This window comes from Gymnoscopelus braueri (assembly GCF_963280865.1).
Source record: "Gymnoscopelus braueri genome assembly, chromosome: 1".
NCBI lineage: Eukaryota > Metazoa > Chordata > Actinopteri > Myctophiformes > Myctophidae > Gymnoscopelus > Gymnoscopelus braueri.
In genome coordinates this window covers 56,164,503-56,176,801 of record NC_137603.1, presented here as the reverse complement: position 1 = coordinate 56,176,801, position 12,299 = coordinate 56,164,503, and the positions used below count along the sequence as shown (strand labels likewise).

The 12,299-nt window shown below is 41.5% G+C and overlaps 1 protein-coding gene across 1 annotated transcript; it reads right to left on the bottom strand.

The window, feature by feature from the left end:
- Positions 1 to 954: 954 nt before the first annotated feature.
- Positions 955 to 4,378, bottom strand: LOC308086361 (growth arrest-specific protein 1). Its single transcript, XM_080429882.1, has one exon. It carries the CDS (start codon positions 3,648 to 3,650, stop codon positions 2,898 to 2,900), a length of 753 nt encoding a protein of 250 aa, XP_080286008.1. The 5' UTR covers positions 3,651 to 4,378; the 3' UTR covers positions 955 to 2,897.
- Between the last annotated feature and the right edge of the window lie 7,921 nt (positions 4,379 to 12,299).

Below are 12,299 nucleotides of genomic sequence, written 5' to 3'. Positions count from 1 at the left end.
AGGGCAGTTTTATAGATCAACACGATAATGGTAGTTATTGTAATTAACCTCAAATCTACCTTCAGTTTTTTACACTGGACCTGTACTCAATTAAATGTTCTCAATAACTACTGTAACAAAATAGACAACATTTCAACATAATTGAAACATACATCTTTTTTGTATTTTTTTCCTGCTCTAAATAGCCAAATGGTTTTTTTTACACCTCGTGGGCATGCCTGTGCTTTCTTTATTTGCCAAACAGGTGTTGGAAAAAAGCTTGCACCTGGTGTGAATGCTAAATGACTTGGAGCCATGGCAGCTTGTTTTATAGTTTGTTAATGACTCATAAATACTTCAGTAAATAATAAAGAAACCCCTTAGTTAGCTGACTGGTCCGCTGCTTTGATTCATGAGAGTAGCACTCATTAGCAAGGAGGGACCGTGAGAAAGCGCTAAACACAAACACTAGCGACGAGCTCCCTTTGCACTGCAACTCTGATGCATTCACTGACATTAAAGTTAATGTTCCACTGACATTTGCTAAAAGCTACGGGACTGGCCCTCCAAATGGACACAGTGTCTTTCGGTGATGACTTGAACCTTAAACGTAACTAGACTCCTGCCCTGGCCTTTTGCTCCAGTGAGGATGTATTGTGCAGCAACTAGACACTTAAAATTCCTTCCTTGGTCTCAGTTACACAGGCCTTAATCCCCTAAGTATTATACAATGGTGGCTTTATGAAAGGTACACAGTGCTAAGAGGGGTTACTTATATAGTAAGTGCACTCATTATAGAGACGCTCATTTGCTAAACTTCATGACATTTTTTGGTTGAGATTTGTTGCTTTTTGTTTGATGCATGTACCGTACATTTTAGTAATTAATCTTGTGTTTGTAGCTGTACAACCAACGTGGATATCGAACATGAGTTGAAACACACCTCTGGGTGGAAAAAAGTCAATCACTGAGCAATTCAGTTCATAATCATTTTATTACAAAATGTGCCCTCCCATATAGTACATTCTGCTCTTAACTGTTATTCAAACACTGGCTGAGATGAGAAGTCTAAATTTGGCGGGTTTCGCGGACAACCTTTCACTACTTTTATGTGTTAACTATATTAAAGTAACATTGACCAAAACTGGCTTATCTGATTGCATATAGATGTAAAGTATATACATTCCTCAAATTCTAGCGTCATAATTTAACATATAACAACATTTTTCATTGAGACCAGCAGCTATGGAGTCAGGGTCCATTAACACATAATCATGACCTTCATCGCAGAACAAAGATTAGTTTCATGACAGGAGAACTTCAAGTGGTGTAGATGTGACATCAGGCAAACTAGCTTCTTCAAAATAAGAAATCAAACACCTTCAATGTCAGTCTGGATCTCGTAGCCGTAATGCAAGCCATTACACCTAAGCAGACTTTAGTCAAATACTATTTGCAACTGCTCTTTCATGGTTTGTTTTAGAGTTCTTAGGTTGTAGATTAGCAGGGTTTACAGTAATACAATGATTGCCGTCAAGTGTGTGTGGGAAAGGATATAAAAGCCAATGTTGTATCCTTTTCTGTGACTGACACTGATATGGTAAATGCAAACCCCTGGGCACTGCCAACAAGGTTATAGACAATCACTTGAGTTGCAAATTCTAGTTGACCCAGATCTGCCCCTAATACTAGATTTGCAATAAGTTATGCGCCACATATAGCTTACTCAACTTTAGCTATGAATACTTTAAAGTGAATAATAAATTTCACTTAATCTCACATATACTGCATATACTATATAAGAGACACTCCTTCTGTGGATGCCTACTATATATACCTGTTCTAAAGAGCTGTGTTCCAAAACGAGATATCCACCATCTGAAAAAACATGACACATTAAGTTACAAACTTATTGCTGTTATGAAACTTAAACCAAAATTCCTAATGAAAAGTTAGGATTGAAGTTATCAACTACATTAAGCTACAAAATGCAAATGAAAGTATTTCAAGGTGGTGTAATATCTGCGAGATATTTCTAGTGTGCTGTGTCACATTCCTCTGGTTACTAAAGTTATTTAGTGTTTCAAGATGAAGGAATGCCATTTTGGAAAGAAGCCCTTCAGAGATCATTTGTACATTCAACTTATGGGGCTCAATATGAAGACAAGTAGCCAACGGTTTCCTGCCCTCTGTTATCTGTGGAGGTGGTGGTTGGGTTGGGGGGAGGTAAAGCAACAATTTAAAAGACAGGGGGTCTAAAAAAAAAAGAAGGCGTAAAGGGTGGAAGTGGGGGCAGGAAAGGGGGGGGTTCAATAAAACAACCTTTTCGCGTGGGGGATGGGTCACTGACAAGAGAGGCACTTCAGTTAATTTAACTACTTGATCCCAAAAACCTCTTGTCTGTTCTCTGACCGTTCCCACAAACATTTGAAGTGTTCTGTGGCTGCTGCAACAATACCGAGGCCCCCTGAAATGGAGAGAAGAGCAAACACAAGCCCTGGACGGTTCCAATGTTTGTCTTAAGTCTTAATAAAGCCACACTCCGAGGACCATTGAAATGAATCCAAACAAACAGCATCCGTTTAGAGGGGGAACACAGAACGGTGTGTGCCAGTGGCAAATAAACAGTTGTCAAGTCTGGGATTCTTAGTAGCCTACATGGCCATGGATTTTCGTGATATAGACATACCATCTTAGGGAAATGTGATGGTTATAGGGTCTGAATCCCTTAGCCTGGAGGGGTTTAGACCAAAATATATCCACTCCATGTACTGTAGGTCTATGCAACAATGACCATGGCAAATCACACAGTAGAACATATCATGTATGCCGCGAAGAAGTACTATGAGGACCTATAGAAAACCTCACTGACCCCACAAGCCCCACCACACGACTGCTTTGCACAAAATGTGAACTTCTCAGCATAATATCCGAGCCAGTTGCAGAAACAAGAGCGTCCCCACAGAGCCGAACCGCAGCCGGGAACCCGCGGAGACGTCGCCGTACACCTCGTCTCTGTCGTGCTTGAGGTCGTAGTCTTCGTCCTCGTAGACGTCGTCCACGTCCGCCTGGTCGGAGATCACGCCGTGGTCTCCGATGGCGCACAGGTTCTTCATGTTCTCCTTGACCACCTCGCAGAAGGGCCTCTCCACGCCGTCGCACACGCAGCGGTTCAGCAGGACGCCGCTGGGGATGAAGAGCATCTGCTGGATGGTGGCCTTGCACTTGGAGGAGCACTTCCTGCCGTTGAAGAGCTGGCCGCAGTAGGACAGGTAGGCGGTGAGGGAGCCGTGGCAGGCCGTGTCCTCCTCGCAGCGCTGCCGGGCCTCCGTGCATCCGATGCCCCCCGCGTCCCCCGGGTGCCTGCGGGGCAGGCACGGCTCGATGGCCCGCTTGGCGCCGACGCACTCCATGTCCTTGGCGCAGTCGCAGGTCTCCAGGTCCGGCCCGTTGCGCGTGTGGTTGAGCCTGATCAGCGCGTTGATGCAGTGGCTGGGACACTGTCTCCGGGTGCCCCTGATGTTGCCCTCGCACGCCGCCAGGTACTGGCTGTAGGCCAGCTCGCACCCGGGCTCGTCGTGGCACCGGAGCAGCGCCTGCCAGCAGATCATGGCATCACCCAGGGCCACCAGGGCCCAGGAGAGCAGAACCAGGGCCAAACACCATCTCATACTGAATGGATGGAGGTCAGGCTTAGTTTGGTGACTCGCACCTTTTCCACCACAAAGGTTGGCACATTGAGGCCGATGAATTTACAGACCAACTGGGTTTTGTTTGGTTACAATCATTCACATATGTGTGTTATTATTATTACTGAGTCCCCCCAGCAGTGCATGCACACCCCACCCCTCCCCTCCCCCTTGTGTGTGCGCCTGTGCCCCGAACAACTCCTCACACTGAGCCCGTTCCCTAGAAATAATCACCGATCCTGGCTTTAACTGCGGGACACAAGGTAGCCAAACGTTTCGTTCCCTCCGAGAACAATGTCCGCTCAAAAAGTTAGAAACCAAAAACACACACAATAATGTCAAATTGTTACAAGGTGTCCAACAAAACAATGCCAGTCGCATCAATGTATCCACTACACAACATACCACCAACTCCCACACTGCGGTGTCCGAAGCGGACGCGTATCTTGATTCTTCTTTGCAAACTTGTATCCGTTTTTTACACTCCAACAAGTCGTCTCTCTTCTTCCCATTGTTGTTGTTTCCAAGTATTCCACATTTTGGTTTGTTAGTAGACGAGGTCGTAGCATTTTTTTTATTCTAACGGTCCGCTATGTCTTTGTTCCCCTGCCTTTCCTCTCTCTCTCTCTCTCTCTCTCTCTCTCTCTCTCTCTCTCTCTCTCTTGCAGTTACGAGTCACGCTTGGTGGAGCATTTCCCCACACTATACTATAGCCTACCTCCTTCTCCTCAGAGAAAAGAAAAGAAAGAAAGGAAAGTTTTCCTTCCCCCCTCCTCCTCCTCCTCCTCCTCTCTCTCTCATTTACAACCCCAGCCAACGATCAGTGTTGCCATGTCCACTTATTATAAGCGACTTTGGGCTTGTTTTTCTGTGAAGTTGCTTGTAAATATTGGTGTTTTTGGCTTGTTTCTAAAGTGTAGTTGCTTATTTGGGCTTGTTTCCACAATTTTTTAATTTATTTTAACCAGTGTCATGGACCCCCAAATTAATTGATTGATTGATTGAATACTTTATTAACAGTTCGCAAAAAAACACAGGAAGTACAGTTCTATACGAGGTCTGCTTAAAGAATTAAACTCAGAAAAGCACTATGGCTTGTTTCCATTGGGGTCCTGTGTATTCAATTCATCAAAACATTTAATGACAGACAAATATACAACAGTTGGGGGGGTTAGGCTTTCACTTTTTACAGGGGCCAGTTCTGAATTGCAGCCACCTGTAAGTGCTCTTTTAGAGCAGTTTTGAAGGAGAGTAAGGAGTCACATTTTGGTGGCATAGCAGTAGAACAATTTAACCCCTTGTTTGAGCCAAATCTGGGTTGACCATTTGTGGAGCTCCCTCTGGTGTTGTGTTTGTGGACGTCTTTAACGTTTTTGAAGTAGTTTGACAGACCCATTGCAAGTTGCTGTACTCTGTCTGTCCTCTACCCTCAGCCATCCGACCATAGCAAAGTAAGCAGGGATTAGATGAGTTGTAGGTGTGAGGCCAAGCAGTAGCCTGACTAGTTTGTTTTGGGATGTCTGGAGCCTTGTTTTTAAGGCTATGGTATCATGAGGAGCATGCATAGTCGAAGTGACATTGGATGAGTGCTCCAGCTAGAGTCCTCGATGTATTCCTGCTGTGCTGACCCACTCTCTGGAGATCAGGCTGGCTGACCAGTGAGGAGATCCTGAACAAAAAATCTTGTTCTTTGGTTGACTTTTTGGTTACTTTAGTTGCAATTTTTTCACTGGAAAGATTTGCCTCTACAAACCAGGTAGGTAATTTCCTCTTTTCTTGTGATAACATTGACATTCACTTTTACTGTGAAGCCATCGGCCTTGCAGAGGTTTATTTTGGACCCAAATAGAATGAATTCAGTTTTTCCCAGGTGTAATGATGGTTTGCTATAAGCGAGCCAGGTGCAGATTTTACCGAGTTCAGATAGTCTAGGACCTGGCTAAGATATGTATGCACTTCATTTAGGAGAGAATATCTCAACTGTTCTTGGCTAATATGACCCCAGGGAACAACTTAGGAAAATGACCATAACCGGTGCACTACTTCCAACATGGCTCTATCTGCTAAACCGTTGGAGCTACAGATTTACTGAGGTGCTCAAAATGTTCAGAATACTTATGTTTAGGGAAACATAGTAAAGTGTAACATTTCTGCAGCAGTTTTTACATGCTAAATCAGTGCAGCTTGGGTGGGAGGAATGTTCTTGAGGGACTGAGAAAAGCCACTGTCAGGATTCATCTACTCTGCTGTGGCCACCACGGCTCTTGCCGTACAGTATATGATGATGACCATATACTCCAATCTTTGGACATGGAAAGTCGATCTTTTCAGGCTCCAAAGTAAGGGTGACCAGAGTTTCTTTGAGATACCTGCACTCCTTTTCCCATATCAGGGAAGGCTGATGTTGGTCAAATGGTACCAGGTCCCTTGAGAACCTTCCTTCCACCTAAGCTGCACTGATTCAGCATGTCAGAACCTGGGAACCGTACTGGACCCATCTTGCAGACGCCAGTAAAGCTTGCGCCATCCTCCATTTCTTTCTTTGAAATATGCAAAATTGAGGTCCAGCCACACCCAGTCATAAAGATAAGCATTCCAACATGTTTCTAATTGTCAAAAAACATGATTTAGACACCAAGTTTGCTCATTTATAGCTCATCTGGTTCAAAAGCTTTAGCCAAAACCTTTTTCAGGTGGTGGCCATATTGGATTTGGCCACAATGATGACCCAGAGCGTTAATGGCTCAGGTACCCTTGCTAAATCATTAGAGCATGCCCTGGGTTACACCAATTTAGGTGCTTCTAGACTGATTCACACAAAATTATTCCTATAGCCCTGGACTGTAATATGTTGGCAGTTTCTTTTGTGTTTTTTAGCTGTTCTGTCATAAAATATCAAATTAGAAATATTACACTTTACTATGTTTCCCTAAACATAAGTATTCTGAACATTTTGAGCACCTCAGTAAATCTGTAGCTCCAACGGTTTAGCAGATAGAGCCATGTTGGAAGTAGTGCACCGGTTATGGTCATTTTAAAAAGGGCGTGGTCATTTTCGGGTATTTCGTCCCGGATAGAGAATTAGTCACAGTTCCTAAGTTGTTCCCTGGGGTCATATTAGCCAAGAACAGTTGAGATATTCTCTCCTAAATGAAGTGCATACATATCTTAGCCAGGTCCTATAGACTAAGACCTAAAGGTTTTTTTTACCTTCAATTTGTTTACTACTGTATGTATTTGTCCCTAACCCCCATCTGAAAAAGTTTTGTGTCTGGGAGCCCCGAACCAGATTTGTGTTGTTATCTCTTAATCTTAATCTTAATCTTACAAATTATTCCACATTTTATTTCAAGAGTTTGTAGATCGGCTATTTTCAATGTATACCATACCTGCCAACCTCAGACCGTCAGAAAACAGGATATTTTTTTTCTAGGGGGGTGGGGGTCATACTGACCATGCCCCCAAGCGGGAGGTCTGGGGGGTCCAGTATGCTGGTGGATTTTGGGAGTTTGAGTCACTATGAATTGAGTACAAAAGGACCCCAATTGAAACAAGCCAATGGCTTTCTTGGGCCTTTTTATTGACCTTGTATTATTTCAACTGTACTTTCATGTGGGTTTTTTCAGCACACTTCTAAATAAAGTAGTCAATCAAATTAATCAATCAATCAATGAGTGTGCCAGAATCAAAGTGGTATGGGGAGTAATCATTGCTATGTGTATGTTAGTCTGTGTGTAACCCCATGAGTCATAGGGCTACTAGAAATAAGTGATTTAGAGGTTTGATTTGATTGAAGTACTGTATTTAGAAAGACATGGAAGCAGGTCTGCCTAGGGGGTCCTCAGAGCTACTATAGGGGGTCTGCCAAATCTTTGTGTGATAGAATTTAGCTTTTTTACATTAATCACTTGAACCCTAGAATTCCTTTTCTGAGGGGAACATTAGCATAACATAGCATATCTACAAGCTCTCAACGCCTTGCGCAAAGAGGTATAGGTGTAGAGGGAAAAAAGAGCAGACTAAGTAAAAACAAAAAAATCATCTGAAACACAATTGTATACAATATGGGGGTCATCTCTCTCTCAGGGGGTCCTTGGCCTGAAAACGTTGACGTTTACCCCTGGTATACAGTATATAGGTTTAAAGTGCTCATGTCCTAGTTGCTTCTTTTGGACTTGTTTTAATAGACCTAGTTGCTTGTTTCTCTCTCAACACCTGGCAACGCTGTTGGTCGTCATTGAAGAGGCAGAGGAACAGCAGCTCTAGTTCAACCGTGGGACCCATTTCATGTCTGTAGCAACACAACAAGTTTGCAAAAACACAGGGACGAATATGATCAGATAAATGCTGGTGTTTATAAAAAATGTTTTTTACCAAGCTGCGATCTGTGTGGTCCTTCTACTGTCTGTGTCTCTCCTCTTGTCTTATTGCAAAACAACGCACAGCCATGGGGATTTGGTGAAGTGTGCTGTGTGCTGCCTGCAACACACATGCATGTGCTGCTATGCAATGGTGTAAAGTAACTAAGTATATTTACTCAAGTACTGCACTTACTTAAGTACAATTTTGAAGTTTTTTTTTTTTACTTATGCTGGAGTATTTCCAGTTTTCATTACTTTTTCTTCAACTCATTCTACTACATCTCAGAGGTAAATATTACATTTTTACTCCACTAAAATTATTTGAAAACTTTAGTTACTAGTTAGATTTTGATTATTATTACAAAACAGTATTAACCTCTTCAATCCTATATACATTTATACATAGCAGATCTACAAGCTCACAACACGTGATGCGTTGTGAGCTTGTAGATCTGCTATTTTCAAAGGATGTTTATACATTGTGAAAACTTGTGTAATGGGACCCTTGTCAGCAAAATGAGTACTTTTACTTTTGGTACTTGAAGTATATATTAATGCCAATACTTTTGTAGGCCTACTCTTACTCAAGTACATTTTGAATACCGAACTTGTAGTCTACTTGTAACAGACAGATAATAGTTCTAGGTTTGTAACAAATAGATAATATAACTACAATAATAGGGTATTGATACTTTTACTTATAAGTAAAACATTTGAGTACTTCTTCCATCACTGCTGCTATGTGCATTCCACTGAAAAAACTGCTCACATCTGCAAACCCACTGGTCCAAATGTTCAGCAGGAGAAAAACAAATCTGTTCCTTTTTAGGCGTTTAAGCAGACGATGGATGGGAAAAACCTCTAGCTATGATAGTGAAGTGAATGAAGCTTCGCTCTAAAAATGCTTCTCACTAATTGTCACAACTCTCTCTCTCTCTCTCTCCCCAGAAACTCCCCTCCTCCTCTTTTGCTGAGTTTTAAGCCCCGATTGATAGAGGAGAATGGCAGAGAATGGTGTTTTCTGGCCCGTTTCACCCCAATTGTGTCAGATTGGCCATGCAGTGGCCCCCAGACCCCCAGTGTCTTTGCCCTGGAGCTGGAGATTGTTCACGCACTGGGGCCTATCAATGGAGTGAGGGTTCAGCATCAATATATTTTACAGCTCTCCCCTTTCACAGCACACTTGAAAACTACCAAGAGCTCAGACTCTCTTGCCATTGAGATGGTAACTAACTTGATTTGGGGGTAAAAAGAACCCAGGCTGTTCTGCATTTTTTTTTCTTCTTCTTCTTTTTTTTTTTTTTACAAAGCAGTTCCAGCCATCATGGCCCCCTGAGACCGTGCCATTAGTTTTTTTTTCTTCCAAGTAGTTCCTCTGAATTTGGGAGACATGCGTCTGACCTGGTATCTCAAAGTCAAATTTCACTAATTTTACAGTGGTGGAAAGTAACAAAGTACATTTACTCAAGTACTGTACTTGTGTAAATCGATCTACAAGCTCACAACGCGTTGCATCGCGACGCGTTGTGAGCTTGTAGATCTGCTATTTTCAAACATTTTAGTACATTTACTTTTGGTACTTTAAGTACATTTTGATACCAACACTTTTCAAATTTTTTATTCCAGAGTTTTACGTGTAACACAGTACTTCTACATTGCAGTATTGATACTTTTACTCAAGTAAAACATTTGAGTACTTTTTCCACCACTGATAAAAACATAGTTCAGTTGTGTGTGTGTGTGTGTGTGTGTGAGTGAGTGAGTGAGTGAGTGAGTGAGTGAGTGAGTGTGTGTGCGTGTGCGTGTGTGTAGGGGTGAGCAATAACTTGCTTTTGTTTTTGATGGTAGCCTTTTTCTTTCTTTTTTATCTGTCTATCAATTGTGTGGTGCCTTAATGTTGGTTTTCAACTCATCCGTTTTTAATTATTGGTATTTTTTAAAGATTTATAAATCATAATGTGATTTCTCTCCACTATTAATACCAGTCATAATGAGGTAATGAGGCTGGCCTACTTCAGCATCAAAACATCACTGTTGCTGTCAGATGATGTCATTGTGTTTTTGTCTCCACCCGGTGGTCAGCCTCGTCTAACTTGTTTTCCATTTACCTTCTAGCCTGTGGTTCTCAAACGTTTTCATGTCAAGGACCCCCAAATTGATATGTATTTGGCCGTGGACCAAATGTAAAGTACAATTTAGATTTTTACTTCACTGGAGTATTTCCAAATGTCAACACTTTTACTTCTACTCCACTACATCTCAGAGGAAAATATTGTACTTTTACTAATACTGCACTACAATTATTTGAAAACTTTAGTTACTAGTTACTTTCAGGATTTTGATTATTATTACAAAACATACATTAACCACTTCAGCCCTATATATATTTCGGCCATTTGAAAATAGCCGATCTACAAGCTCACACGAGCTTGTAGATCTGCTATTTTCAAAAGATTTTTATACATTTAAAAACTCGAAATGGGACATTCTGCTACTTTTACTTTAGGTACTTTTAAGTACATTTTGATGCCAATACTTGTGTACTTTTACTAAGTACATATTGAATTCTTGACTTTTACTTCTAACATAGTATTTCTACATTGCAGTATTGATACTTTTACTTAAGTAAAAAAATGAAGTACTTTCTCCACCACTGTTCTTTGCACAAAAACAATAGCAAGGAAACAGCCGGGGGGACATATATCATAAAAATCTGTTTATTGTGGTTCACAATTGTCAGCTTTTAAATAACAGAGACCTTTCCAGAGATGAGAGCCACCATGTGAATCAGTGTCCTAGCAGCCATTACCTGAAACACGGTGTCCCACACTGCAACGTTGAACAAAACAAATAAACTTCAAGTTACACACACTCATTAAAGAGATATCAGCTTGCTCTGGAACACCAAGCTCACACACAACCATTTGGTCTCACTTAACAAACACGTTATTGTAGCTTTCATTATTAGATAAGTACTTATTGCAAGATTGCCTGCCTTTCTTAATACTCTACATGTCACATACGGACTTTGCGAACTATCACAAGACATGAACTATTGCCAAAGGGTTTTTTCTGTTGTTCATATAGCAGTGGTGTATCACCGCTGTAAGAAAAATGAGTAAAAATGAGTAAAACCCCTAACAGCACAGTAAAATGTTTATCTTTTCTGATTATATAACGATAAAAGTATGCCAAAAAAGGTTTTTAGTGCCGCAAAACCTGCACTGAGACCATAACTGAAACAGAAACACGAAGGGTTATGAATGATGATGAAACCCCTCAAGCACCACTGCTGCATGAAACCTACAGAGGAAACTAGGGATGCACCGATATCGGCATCGGACGATATTTGCCGTCGATATCGGTATCGGCAAATAAAGTTGACATTCACCGATGGCAGTAGCCGATATTTATCTGTTGTTGATAAGCATCAATTTTGCTCTGGCTATGTATGCTCGTTATCTGCAGCCTACCAAGCTGAAGATTCTGAACAGTTATTTTTTTTAGAATGAAGATTTATTTGTTTCCCTGGCACAAAAGGGGGAAATGACAACACCAAAAACTAGGCTAAGTTGTTATTTTAAACATCGGTATCGGCCAAGAATTTCCCTATCGGTGCATCCCTAGAGGAAACCCTAAAAAGTGTGAATATATGGATGTAATACAAATGACACAGCTGCCTCCTTGTCCTCCTTGTCCTCGTCATTCTGTCACAGCTTCTATTAACGTTGCTAGAAGACAGGTCAGAATATACCAAGTACATACAGTACGTATGTTCAAAGGACTGTGTGCCGTTTAACGTAATGAGCAGCACTGACAGCCAAAAGGACAACATTTTTTCAAAGACACCACTTGACATATCATACTGGCTAAATGACACCGAACCACCAGCACAAGATACCACTACAGATAGGAGGTCAATGACATAAACAGGCCTGAAGACAAAGTTGAAAGGTCATTTCGCCGTTGTCGGGCGGAAACCTGTCCAAAACTCTTACTTTTCAGGAAATGGGAAAAAAAATATGTAGTTATTATTTAGTCACAAGCTCTCTTAATACTTGTGAGCTTGTAGATCTATTTCCCCTACTTTTGTGATACAGTCTTGTACGACCAAATGGGTTAATTTACAAAAGAAAACATGAAATATGGAGATACAAGGTTTCTGCCCGACAGCAACGATACCATGGTTCAATCCAAGAGCCAATGAGTCGATTAAACACAGACTGAACAAAAGGCCTGCCGTTGGAACAGTAGCACAGATAAACAGCAA